The following is a 13,823-nucleotide window of genomic DNA, read 5'->3' as shown; positions in this document are numbered from 1 at the left end:
TCAGCAAAGGGAAGAGGCACATAGGGCAGGGTCCAGGAGAGACCAGGCATGAAGCTTCCAGTTTCCTCTCTAAGTGGAATCTTGTGGACAGTGCTTATTTCTTTCAGCATTGGTGTATGATAATATACACAGAGTACTGCCAACCAGCAAAGGCACCCAAGTCTTGGTGTCGAGATTTTATTAGGAGTTGGTCACATAGACGTGGCTGACCACCTGCATGGCTAGCCTCAGTCTCCAGTCCCTCCAGAGGTCAGGCTGAAACCACGTGGCTCAGAGCTTCCACCATAAATGACATTGTTAACATAGACTATCTGACATGGCCCAAGGCCCCCAGGTAAGTAAAGACACTCTTATCAGGCAGGACATTCCAAGGGTTTAGAGGTTACCTCTTAGGAGCTAGAGGCAGAGGGCCAAGCCTTTCTTTGGCAAGGTTAATCCTTTATTGCACATTACCAAAGAGAAATGAAAACATGTCCGCACAAAAACTTGTACACAAATATTCATAGCGCCATTATTTCATAATAGCTAAAAAGTAAAAATAGCCCAAATGTCCATCAGCTGAAGAATGGATAAACAAATACGGTATATCCAATATAATGGAACATTATTTGGCCATATTTTAAAAAGAATGAAATTCTGATACATGCTACAACACGGATGAACCTTGAAAACATGCTAAGTGAACGAAGCCAGATATAAACTGTCACATATGATTCCACTTATATGAAATGTCCAGAATAGGCATTTCTATAGAGACACAAAGTAGGTTAGTGGTTGCTTGGGGCTGGGATTGGGAACAGGGAGTGGCAAATAGGCATGAGATTTCTTTTTGGGGGTGATAAAAATATACTGGAATTATGTAGTAGTGATGGTTGCACAACTCTGTTAATACGCTAAAAACATTGAAATGTATACTTAAAATTGGTGAGTTTTGTGGTATGTAAATTATATCTCAATAAAGCTGTTCTTTTAAAATGGGCATAATAAAACCTCCCCTATCACCGTAAGTGATTACAGTAGAAATGAGATACATACAAAAGCATTTTGTTTAATAGAATGTGCCAAATATATGTTTTTGGAAAAAAAAATTAAAAGTTATTTGGTTAGCATTTCTCCTTTACCACGAAGGTATATGGACTTCTAGCTATAAATATCATAGAATGACCTTTTTTTGAAACTAGATGGATTTTATGGCAGTTTCCTAAGGACATTCCATTTTTCATCTAAGTACCCAATTCTTATTCGTGTATTGTCTGTTTATTTTGAGTAATTTATATTTATGTCTCTACATTCGATAAATTTGACCTGAGAGAGATGATCTGTTTTTAGCTTCCCGTTAGTAGTAGTTTTATGTCACACACTCATCTCCTTGAATAGAAAACAATCCTTTTGCTTTCTCTTCCCATATTTTTTTCAGTTATTAAACAGCAGAAGAGCACTATGCCCAACACTTTTAATCTTTTGCTAAAGAGTGCCTTTTGCTACTTGTGTTTTAAATGACCAGCTAGTTTCTTATTCAAGGGATAACCAAAGGTACCCAGATAAAAGTATAGTTTGGGGCTCTCCTCATCCTCATTTTCATGAGGCTTTTCAAATACATAGAATTTTTTTTTTTTTTTTTGCGGTACGCGGGCCTCTCACTGTTGTGGCCTCTCCCGTTGTGGAACACAGGCTCTGGACGCGCAGGCTCAGCGGCCATGGCTCACGGGCCCAGCCGCTCCGCGGCACGTGGGATCTTCCCGGACCGGGGCACGAACCCGTGTCCCCTGCATCGGCAGGTGGACTCTCAACCACTGCACCACCAGGGAAGCCCAAATACATAGAATTTTTAAGAATACAAACTTCGATGTAATGTAACAGACTCTTCCAGTTGATCTAAGTTGGGTTGGGCTGTTTTAGGAATACAGTAAGTGGCTAGAGTACCACTTAACTGAAAAGTGGAAGGAGTTGAGGGCAGGGAGCAGTGTAGGTAGAATATCAGGTACTTTACAGGAAGTACAAGCAATAATACATGTGAGGTTGGATAAGTTGATCTTTGAATTGTTTTCTATCCCTGGAATTCTTTATCCTGTGAAATTAGATTAAATGGAATCTGCCCCCATTAAAGCTTTGATGGTTGCCAGCATTCCCTTAAGTGTTGAATTTCTCAATCTATAAGGAGACCTATTAGGTTTTGCATTTTTTTAGTGTTTATTCATGTACAAGGTCATCCTCTATGTTTAGTTATCAAAAACCCAACATATAGGTAATTGAGCAGTCTGCCCTCCAGATGCAAGTTTCCAAAAGATTTGAGACTTGGCTTTAACCATGGGAATTCCCACTATATCTTTTGAAACAAATCCTCCATTGCTTTCCCTCCTTCCTTTGCATAAAAATATAAACACACACATGCATTATAAATCTTTGGAAGGAAAACTGTAACATAACCATAACAAATGGTGATTGAGACGAACTGAAGCACAAGAGTCCAGCAATCATGGGCCAGGTTCTCTCTGCCTCCCTCTGAGTCCTCAGTGCATGCCCCATAGTGATTCTTAACAAGTGTTGCATCTGTGAATGGCAGAATATTATAAACTTAATTCCAGATTGTCTGTAACCATACTGTCCAACAGAACTTTCTATGATGTGATAGAAATCTGTGCTGTCCAGTATGGTTGAAATGTGGCTAGTGTGACTGAGGAATTGAATTTTTAATTGTATGTATTTTTAATTTTAATAGCTGCTTGTGGTCAGTTGGCTACTCTGGTTACCATGTTGGACAGCACAGCTCTATAAGACCAATTTCAAGAAGTTAGGTTACTTAGATATTGGAGTTCCTGTGGCCTTTTTTAGAACCAATAGCTGCTCTGGCAATAATATTGATATTTTTTTTTCTTTCAATTGTTCAGAAGCATTTCTTGAGTACTTCCTTGTTCAATAGTTGATGGCAATGCAAAGATGAATGACACAGCTTCTGTCATTAAGAGCCATGGCCAGGGATTTTACATTTATTATGCTATAGGTACAGTGTGAAAAGGACCAGTGTAGAAGCATATAATAAAGTGATATTGGGGTCACAGAAAAAGTACAGCATGACTCTTTACAGGGGCCAAAGAAGAATTCTCAGAAAAACTTAATGCTTGAGCTAAAATTTTTTTTAAACATCTTTATTTGAGTATAACTGTTTTACAATAGTGTGTTAGTTTCTCCTTTACAACAAAGTGAATCAGTTATACATATACATATGTTCCCATAACTCTTCCCTCTTGTGTCACCCTCCCTCCCACCCTCCCTATCCCACCCCTCTAGGCGGTCACAAAGCACAGAGGTGAACTCCCTGTGCTATGCTGCAGCTTCCCACTAGCTATCTAATTTACATTTGGTAGTGTGTATATGTCCCTGCCACTCTCTCACATCGTCACAGCTTACCCTTCCCCCTCCCCATATCCTCAAGTCCATGCTCTAGTAGGCCTGTGTTTTATTCCCGTCCTACCACTAATCTCTTCATGACATTTTTTTTTTTAGATTCCATAAATATGTGTTAGCATACGGTATTTGTTTTTCTCCTTCTGACTTACTTCACTCTGTATGACAGATTCCAGGTCTATCCACCTCATTACAAATAACTCAGTTTCATTTCTTTGTATGGCTGAGTAATATTCCATTGTATATATGTGCCACATCTTCCTTATCCATTCATCTGTTGATGGACACTTAGGTTGCTTCCATGTCCTGGCTATCGTAAATAGAGCTGCAATAAACATTTTGGTACATGACTCTTTTTGAATTATGGTTTTCTCAGGGTATATGCCCAGTAGTGGGATTGCTGGGTCATATGGTAGTTCTATTTGTAGTTTTTTAAGGAACCTCCATACTGTTCTCCATAGTGGCTGTATCATTTTACATTCCCACCAACAGTGCAAGAGTGTTCCCTTTTCTCCACACCCTCTCCAGCATTTATTGTTTCTAGAGTTTTTGATGATGGCCAATCTGGCCGGTGTGAGATGATATCTCATTGTAGTTTTGATTTGCATTTCTCTAATGATTAATGATGTTGAGCATTCTTTCATGTGTTTGTTGGCTATCTGTATATCTTCTTTGGAGAAATGTCTATTTAGGTCTTCTGCCTATTTTTGGATTGGGTTGTTTGTTTTTTTTTGTTATTGAGCTGCATGAGTTGCTTATAAATTTTGGATATTAATCCTTTGTCAGTTGCTTCATTTGCAAATATTTTCTCCCATTCTGAAGGTTGTCTTTTGGTCTTGTTTATGGTATCCTTTGCTGTGCAAAAGCTTTTAAGTTTCATTAGATCCCATTTGTTTATTTTTGTTTTTATTTCTATTTCTCTAGGAGATGGGTCAAAAAGGATCTTGCTGTGATTGATGTCATAGAGTGTTCTGCCTATGTTTTCCTCTAAGAGTTTGATAGTGTCTGGCCTTACATTTAGGTCTTTAACCCATTTTGAGTTTATTTTTGTGTATGGTGTTAGGGAGTGTTCTAATTTCATACTTCTACAGGTAGCTGTCCAGTTTTCCCAGCACCACTTATTGAAGAGGCTGTCTTTTCTCCACTGTGTTTCCTTCCCTCCTTTATCAAAGATAAGGTGACCATATGTGTGTGGGTTTATCTCTGGGCTTTCTATCCTGTTCCATTGATCTATATTTCTGTTTTTGTGCCAGTACCATACTGTCTTGATTACTGTGGCCTTGTAGTATAGTCTGAAGTCAGGGAGCCTGATTCCTCCAGCTCCATTTTTCGTTCTCAAGATTGCTTTGGCTATTCGGGGTCTTTTGTGTTTCCATACAAATTGTGAAATTCTTTGTTCTAGTTCTGTAAAAAATGCCAGTGGTAATTTGATAGGGATTGCATTGAATCTCTAGATTGCTTTGGGTAATAGAGTCATTTTCACTATGTTGATTCTTCCAATCCAAGAACATGGTATATTTCTCCACCTATTTGTATCATCTTTAATTTCTTTCATCAGTGTCTTATAGTTTTCTGCATACAAGTCTTTTGTCTCCTTAGGTAGGTTTTGAGCTAAAATTTAAAGGAGAGTTTGAAAAAACATTTTTTTGCCTCTGTTTTTACTGTTTTCTATAAGAGCAGATTTCCTGGGTCACTTGTAAAGTGTCCATCATGGTCAGTTTAAGACCAACTTTCTCCTTGTCTTTCCTTTGCTTCTTATGAGCTCTCAGTTTAGGCCCAGGCGTATAGGGCTTCCCCTTTCCCCCCACAGCCCTGCTGCCTTAACACATCTTTTCTTCCCACAGTGCTCAGTGAAAAGCTGCATCACTGCCTTCCACGTCACCTGCGCCTTCGAGCACAGCCTAGAAATGAAGACCATCCTAGATGAGGGGGATGAAGTAAAGTTCAAGTCATACTGCCTCAAGCACAGCCAAAACAGGCAGAAGCTGGGGGAGGCTGAGTACCCCCTACACAGGGCTTCAGAGCAGGGCCAGACCAAAAGTGAGAAGACCAGCGTGCGGGCACAGAAGCTTCGGGAGCTGGAGGAGGAGTTCTATTCCCTGGTCCGTGTGGAAGATGTGGCCGCAGAGCTGGGGCTGCCCACACTAGCTGTGGACTTTATCTATAACTACTGGAAACTAAAGCGGAAAAGTAACTTCAATAAGCCATTATTTCCTCCGAAAGAGGATGAAGAAAATGGCCTGGTGCAGCCAAAAGAGGAGAGTATTCACACTCGCATGAGAATGTTTATGCACCTACGGCAAGACCTAGAGAGGGTAAGGTGACCAACTGTGACTAGTGTGTTGGTCTTGGTCTGCATAGAAATGGAGGCCCCACTTCCAGTTTTTAAAAGAACACAGCTCATTTACATTTATAGTATAAGCTTCTGTGTCCATGCTTATCTTCTGATTTCATCGTGGCCCCAAACATTGGGCTTAGTTGAAATTCTGGTAGACACATCAGAGAATGGAAGCGCCCTCACTTAGATGCTCTATGAACCTTAAATTTGAAACAAATTTTCATTTGGTTTACTTTTTATTCACTGTTGAACCTAAATTGGCTCAGCTATATTTTGCTGACACACTTATGAGACTACAGGCTGAAGAACGAATGAATTTTATTTAGGAAAGCACCAGATCAGAATTTCTTAAACTCGGCACTATTAACATTTGGGGATGGATAGTTCTTTGTTGTGGGGGACTGTCCTTTGTTGTGGGGAACACTGTAAGATGTTTAGCCGCATCCCTGGCTCTACTCACTGGATGCTAGTAGCAAACCCCCACATGCTCAGTTGTGAGAACCAAAAATGTTCCCAAATTACCAAATGCCCTCTGGGGGTCAAAACTGCCCCTGGTTGAGAGCCTCTGTGCCAGATAATTCAATTTAGCTATATATATATATATATATATATATATATATATATATATATATATATATATATATATATATATAAAATCAGGTATCTACTAAATTAGGTACTGTAGGGGTTCAAAGATAAGTTAGGCCCTGTGTTTACCCTAGAGAATCTTATAATCAAGTATAATTATAGAGGTGGCTTGTTTTTTTCTCTGCTATCAGAATTTGGAGGGGAACTAATAGATTTGGCTCACTTTTTAAAATTTAACTCACACATATATAGCACTTACTATGTGGCACCACTGTTCTAAGCATTTTATAAATATTAACTCGTATAATCCTAACATGCCTATGAAGAAGGTACAATTATTATCCCTATTTACAGATGAATAAACTGGGGCACAGAAAGGTTGAGTAATTTGTCCAGATGAAGGAGCATGAGAGGGTGAGGATTTCACCCTTGTGGCTATGGAGACTTGGCTAAGCTGAAAGTGTGAGCAAAAAAGCCACTTCCAGTCTTCCCAGCAGACCTTTATCCTGCTGATCCAGCACTCATTAGAAAACTGTACTGGATCCAGCATTGCCACCATTTACTCGGGGATCTAAAGGGAAAGCTAAAATGTTAAGTCATCATTCAGTTTTCCCAGCCTGGCTGTGCAGATAAATATCAACCCCATGATACCACAGGGAGAGTAGACTTCAGAAGGTGGCTTTGGAGCATTTTGCTTGTGCTACTGATTGATATGGGAACCATGATCCCACAACTGACCATGCTACGTGACTTCCTGTGGAGTGGCTCTCGTTATACAGCTTTTAGGTTCTGTCTTCTCTCCTCACCTGCCCACCACCCCCCAACCCAACCTGACTTTAGTTGTCTTAATTTTAGCTAAACAATTTCAATTGTCAGGTTTGTGTAACATGACAAAAATCTCTTATTTGCTGGGGGTTGGGCTTTCAGGTCCGAAACCTGTGCTACATGATAACCAGGCGAGAGAAGCTGAAACTGTCACAAAACAAAATACAGGAACAGATCTTCAGTTTGCAAGTCCAGCTTGCTAACCAGGAAATTGCTGCAGGTAACCTGTATACATTTTTATATCAATTGTTTAACTTAAAAATCTTTTAAATTCATGTCTTCTAGTCCAGCCCTGATATAACATGGCCCATTTCACTGTTGAATCATGAGGCAAGAAATCCCAGGGTGGGGTTGATGGAGTGGCAGGCCTAGGACAGAAAACCTAGGTCCCAGACAGATATTTGAGGCTATTAGTTGGAGCTGTGAAATTATTCTAAAATCATTGGATTCATTTAGAACACAGTCGGATAGGATCTAATCCTAGTTTCCAGAAAACATTTAATTCCAGGGTTACTTAACAATAGTCTGTTATAACAGATCCTTAGCCAAAAGTTAGGAGATCGGGCTCTTGTCTCTTCATTTATTCACTGATATTTGTTGAGCACCTCCTATGGACTAAGAGCTGAGCTAGAAGACAGAGCAGTCAGCAAGACAGAATTCCTTCAGAGAATTCTGCCCACTTGGTGAGAGAAACAAGTGAGCATAATTACAGTGCCCTAAGCATGGGAGCTTGACTGGAATAATGACAGTCATATTCAGAGACATTTGTAACCTCCCTGTGCCTCATTTAACACAGAGGTCAGTGGCAGAGCCTGGGGAACCAGGGGTCAACCAGGGGCAACCAGAAAGCAGGGTGTGCAGAAGCCAGCTTCTGCCAAGGGCCAGCTATAGAGCAAGAGAGGCACCCAGAAATAAGGTGTCAAGTAGGTATCAAAGGCGTGTGGTCAGTTGTGAGTAACATGGGTCACAGCAGAATGGTGTAGCAGGAGACAGCAGGGCTGCTCAGCCACAAGAGCACCACGATGGACAAGACAAGAAGAACCAAAGGACAGCAGGAAGAGCCTCCATGGTGCCAAGGAAATTGGCCCCTAGACCATGTGGCTTCTGATTAGTGGGACCCAGCCCCATAACTGCTTGTGGCAGCAACAGGTGGCAGGCCCTGGTAGAGATGGGGGCTATGAGTGTTCAGTATGGACCCTTAGGAAACAAATGCTGCCTGTTGGGATTTTTTTTTTTTTTTTTACTTTCTGATAAATAATAGTTCATTATTAGTGTATAGAAATGCAACAGATTTCTGTATATTAATCTTGTATCCTGCAGCTTTGCTGGATTTTTTAATTCTAAGTTTTTGGGTGAAGACTTTAGGGTTTTCTATATAAAGAATTATGTCATCTGCAAATAGTGACAGTTTTATCTCTTCCATTCTAATTTGGATGCATTTTATTTCTTTTTCTTATCTGATTGCTGTGGCTAGGACTTCCAGTACTATGTTAAATAGAAGTGGCGAGATTGGGCATCCTTGTCTTGTTCCTGAAATTAGAGGAAAGGCTTTCAGCTTTTCACCATTGAGTATGATGTTGGCTGTGGGTTTGTCATAAATGGTCTTCATTATGTTGAGCTATGTTCCCTCTGTACCAACTTTGATGAGAGTTTTTATCATGAATGGATGTTGAATTTTGTCAAGTGCTTTTTCTGCATCTATTGAGATGATCATGTGCTTTCTATCCTTCCTTTTGTTAATATGATGTATCACATTGATTGATTTGCAAATGTTGAGCCATCCTTATGTCCCTGGAATAAATCCAACTTTATCATGGTGTATGATCCTTTTTATATGTGGTTGGATTCAGTTTGCTAATATTTTGTTGAGGATTTTTGCATCTGTATTCATCAAAGGTATTGGCATGTAATTTTCTTTTTTTGTAGTGTCTTTGGCTTTGCTATCAGGGTAGTGGTGGCCTCGCAGAATGAATTTGAGAGTGTTCCATCCTCTTTGATTATTTGGACTAGTTTGAGAAAGATAGGTCTCAGTTCTTTTTTATATGTTTGGTAGAATTCCCCTGTGAAGCCATCTGGTCCAGGACTTTTGTTTGCTGGGGTTTTTTAAAATTATAAATTCAATTTCACTACTAGTGATCAGTCTGTTCAAATTGTCTGTTTCTTCTCAGTTCAGTCTTGGCAGGTTGTGTGTTTCTTGAAATTTGTCCATTTCTTCTAGGTTGTCCAATTTGTTGGCATGTAACCATTCATAGTATTCTCTTATGATTTTTTTGTAGCTCTGTAGTATCTGTTGTTATTTCTTCTCTTTCCTTTCCTATTTTATTTGGGTCCTTTCTCTTTTCTTCTTGGTGAGCCTGGCTAAAGGTTTATCAATTTTATCTTTTCAAAAAAACAGCTCTTGGTTTCATTGATCTTTTCTATTGGGTTTTTTTTTATCTCTATTTTATTTATTTCTTTTCTGATCTTTATTCCCTTCCTTCTGCTGACTTTGGGCTTTGTTTGTACTTTTTCTAATACCTTCAGGTGGTAGGTTAGGTTGTTGAGATTTTTTCTTGTTTCTTGAGGAAGGCCTGTATCACTCTAAACTTCCCTCTTAGAGCTGCTTTTGTTGCATCCCACAGATTTTGAAAAGTTGTGTTTGCATTTTCATTTGTCTCAAGGTATTTTCTGATATCCTCTTTGATTTCATCATTAACCCATTGGTTTTTTAGTAGCATGTTGTTTAGTCTCTACGTGTTTATTTTCACATTTTTCTTTCTGTAATTGATTTCTCATTTCATACCATTGTGGTTGGAAGAAATGCTTGATATAATTTCTCTCCTCTTAAATTTTATAAGACTTGTTTTGTGGCTTAGCATGTGATCTATCCTGGAGAACGTCCCACGTGCACTTGAAAAGAATGTGTATTCTGCTGGTTTTGGATGTAATACCCTATAGATATCTATTAAGTCCAACTGGTCTATTGTGTCATTTAAGACCACTGTTGCCTATTGACTTTCTACCTGGGTGATCTGTCCATTAATGTAAGTGGGGTTAAAGTCTCCTACTGTTATTATATTATTGTCAATTTCTCTATTTATATCTTTTAGTATTTGCTTTATATAGTTAGTTGCTCCTGTATTGGGTACATATGTGTTAATGAATGTAATACCCTCCTGTTGTATTGCTCCCTTTATCATTATATAATGCCCTTCTTTGTCTTTGTTATAGCCTTTGTTTTAAAGTATGCTTTGTCTGATTATGAGTATTGCTGCCCCCACTTTCTTGTCATGTCCATTTGCATGAAAACGTACTCTGTCATTTAAAATGAATCTTTCTTTTTGATCTTAGGACTTCCTTTGACAAATGCACTAGAAAATTCATTGTTTTACCCACCACCAAGAATTACCTTAAAGTTAAAAATGCCCAAATCAGCCCTGGAAGACTGCAGAAACAGCTCTACAGAGCCTGATCATGGACCTCTCTCTCCTGACGGCAGCTCCCCTGTTTGCAATATGAGGAGCATGCAGGTGGCTCAGGAATCACTAGAAATGAGAATGAAGTCATACCCAAGGTATCCACTAGAGAGCAAGAATAACTGTTTGCTGGCCAGTCTCAGCCATGCTAGGAGTGAAGCAAAGGATCCCAGTCCTGCTTGGAGAACTCCATCTCCAGAGTTCTATCATGGGCAGTCTCTGGGAAAGCCTCTGGTCCTTCAGGCTTCCCTGCATGGACAGTCTTCCATTGGGAATGGGAAAAGTCAGCCTAACTCCAAGTTTGCCAAATATAATGGCCTGGAGGGTAGCTGGTCTGGGGATGTCACCCAAAAAGACAGCTCAAGTGAGATGTTCTGTGACCAGGAGCCCATGCTTAGCTCCCACTTGGGCAGTCAGGGCAGCTTTAGAAAATCTACCATAGAACACTTCAGCAGGTCCTTTAAGGAGGCCACCAACAGGTGGGTGAGGACCACAGAGGACCTCCCGTGCTATGTGAAGCCAACCAAGAATACTAACCCCAAGGAGCAGCTCTGGGGCAGGCAGTTTGTCAGGCGGTCTGCAGGGAGAGCTCCATATCAGGAAAATGATGGGTATTGCCCAGATTTGGAGCTGAGTGATTCAGAAGCAGAAAGTGATGGGAATAAAGAGAAAGTTAGGGTAAAGAGAGATAGCTCAGACAGGGAAAATCCTCCCCATGACTCCAGACGGGATTGCCATGGTAAAAGCAAGACATATCCCCTTTCCCACAGTTCAATGCATAGGTGATTAGAAATTCCAAGAAAAACTCCATCTTTGCCTTTGCCTCATATATTGGGGAAAACCCATATACCAAAAGGATTCTAGTATATGTTAGGAGGAATTGTAGTGAAAAGGATAAAATTTTTCCACAGTAAATTGGCTTGCAGTTTTTGAACCAGTTTCAAGTCCAATTTTCACGAGCACATCATAGAAATTACATATTGTCCAAAAGTTTAGGGTTTTTGTTTTGTTTTGTTTTGTTTTGTTTTGCCAGAGGCTAGTGAGAACAGCTGGGACCAGAGTATTTGCTCAGTAAATACGTTGGGGCAGCTTTCCAATTATATTAACACATTGATACACATATGTATTAAGAGTCCTTGCATTGTCCTTGATTTGCAGGAGACCATGATTATCAGACACTAAAACTACTTATCTTTTGAAGCTACAGCATGGACTTCCAGAGCTCCTGTCTGTAAGAATTTTCTAACTCCACTGGTACCTGGAAACCCTCTTCAGGGAGAGACCAGGGACCAATATCTCAGATACTGTCAAACTCACTACTCTCTTCCTTTGCTCTGAACAAGGTTGAGTTCCTTTCACAGTATCTTAACTTACCAAGTCAATACACCTAATGCTTATAAGTGTCCAGTGCCTGTTCCTAGACTTGCTTGTTGGGGACGCACTTGTAACTACTTCACCCAGCTAACAAGTGTAAAAGGCTAACTTGTGGATAGTGTTTACAAAAGTACTACTTCCAAGGAAAATGCTCTGATTCTCTTAGTTTAGGCATTTGTGAAGGATCCCAGAGCCTTTCCCAAAGTGAGAACATTTCTGGAGGGTTTGTATCAGGTCAGGGTTTTTGTGTTATTGTTTTCAAATAAGTTTGACTTAAATAAGTTTGGCTGACAGTTTTTGTATACCTGCTTTAATGTTTATAAAATTTTTATTGAGGTATAATTAAGATATAGTAAAATGCAGAGAGGTTAAGTATTCTTACCTGCTTTAATTTTGAAACAGATTTTTATTGTCAAACAATTTGAAAGCATGTGTTTATTAACACATGGATATAATTTAGCTTTGTACCAACTTTGAATCCAAGGCAATTTCCCAAACAAAAGGGCTGGAGCTGTTTTTCAGAAGTTACTCATACTCTGTTCCCAAACTATCAGCCTTTATTAATTTCTGGGAGGAAGAGAATAATTAGTGGGAGATAAAACATACCTGCTTCCTGTTTAGAGAAGAGGAAAATGTTACAGTTTTTAAAGTGTGAAGCCAACTATAATTCTCTGCTCTCTTTTCTTCTTAGCCTTAAATTAATATTCTCTTTCTTCTAGTTTGGGAACATGTAGTGAGACTTTTCAGACAAAAGAGGCCATTTTAGATTTTTTAAGTTGCTTCCTGGTGAAACAGCCCAGCTGCAGTAAAGGCAGGGGCCCCTCTTCTCTCCGTCATTATGGGAAACTCAGCGGTTTTCCTCTCCCCCACTTTTGTTCCTGTAGCCTGTAGCTTTGCTAATGAGTTCCTTTGCTTTTATTTCTTCCTCCTTTTCTGAAAACTTCTGTATTTTGCCTCTCCTTTGGCTACACCTTCAAAATGTTTCTTTTGTGCCTGTGTACATGTGTGAACATGCCATAGCATGTGTAATAGGTGTCCTATGCTTTGTTTGAATGGAAAAAGCTATGGATTATCCAAATGAGGAACAGTAGTTCTCCTATTTATGCACTAGGTTTCTGTGCTTTTTCTTTGCATTCTCCGGGGTTGAATATTAATTTGACACCTTCATGGTAATAAAATTGTAGTGGAGCTATGTTATAAACTCCTTCTGTCAGAGGCCAGTGCAGTAGCCTATGTCCTTTCATGCCTTTCAATTCTGAGTGAGTGGGAAGAAAAGCAAACATTGAAAAAGTGCTTCAGCCAAATTCCATATGTAATGCCATTGGGAGAGTATTGACTAAAATAATTTCAGTCAGGGAAATATAGTTGTAATATTTTTACAGGATTTTCCTAGGTAAATGAAGGAGCCTTCAGTTGTGTACATTTCAATTGCCCCAAAATGTATTTGCTACATTTTGCTGTTGTTTGAAGTATTACCTCTTAATCTTCTTTGTTAAATTTTTTTTCGTTTTGTCTTATATAGTCCAGTTTTCAAAGATAAACTCGGTCTTTTTTCAAATGTCACCTTTTTACCGATACTTTTTCATTAAATTATGAAAACTGTTAACTACTGTCGGTGTGGTAATTTTTTATTTTGGCATACGGGTTTTAGAAAAGCTTACATATGTTCCTTTTATATTAAAAAAATATTATTCATTAAGCAAAACAGATGGTAAGGGGAAAGGAAGGAGGAATTGAATGTTTAGAAGCACAAATTCGTGATTCATGTCAATACCAGGGAACAAAGAGAACTCGGAAATTGGACTCTACCTGCAAATCGTGATTTCATCAAGCCGATA

The 13,823-nt window shown here is 39.3% G+C and overlaps 1 protein-coding gene across 4 annotated transcripts in view; it reads left to right on the top strand.

The window, feature by feature from the left end:
• Positions 1-13,589, top strand: part of JADE3 (jade family PHD finger 3) — a 176,483-nt gene extending 162,894 nt beyond the window's left edge. For 3 of the 4 annotated variants that reach the window (XM_059050578.2, XM_067024131.1, XM_067024132.1), the window contains 3 exons: positions 5,250-5,720; positions 7,259-7,376; positions 10,487-13,583. In XM_059050578.2, coding sequence (XP_058906561.1) covers positions 5,250-5,720; positions 7,259-7,376; positions 10,487-11,397 — 1,500 coding nt within the window. In that variant the 3' untranslated portion in view covers positions 11,398-13,583. Of the gene's footprint in view, positions 1-5,249; positions 5,721-7,258; positions 7,377-10,486 lie in introns of all 4 variants that reach the window. The other variant, XM_067024130.1, reaches the window with a different exon arrangement.
• The last annotated feature ends 234 nt before the right edge of the window (positions 13,590-13,823 follow it).

Source organism: Kogia breviceps, chromosome X (assembly GCF_026419965.1).
Source record: "Kogia breviceps isolate mKogBre1 chromosome X, mKogBre1 haplotype 1, whole genome shotgun sequence".
Taxonomy (NCBI): Eukaryota; Metazoa; Chordata; class Mammalia; order Artiodactyla; family Physeteridae; genus Kogia; species Kogia breviceps.
Note: the sequence above shows the minus strand (reverse complement) of the source record. Positions and strands in the feature narration are given on the sequence as shown.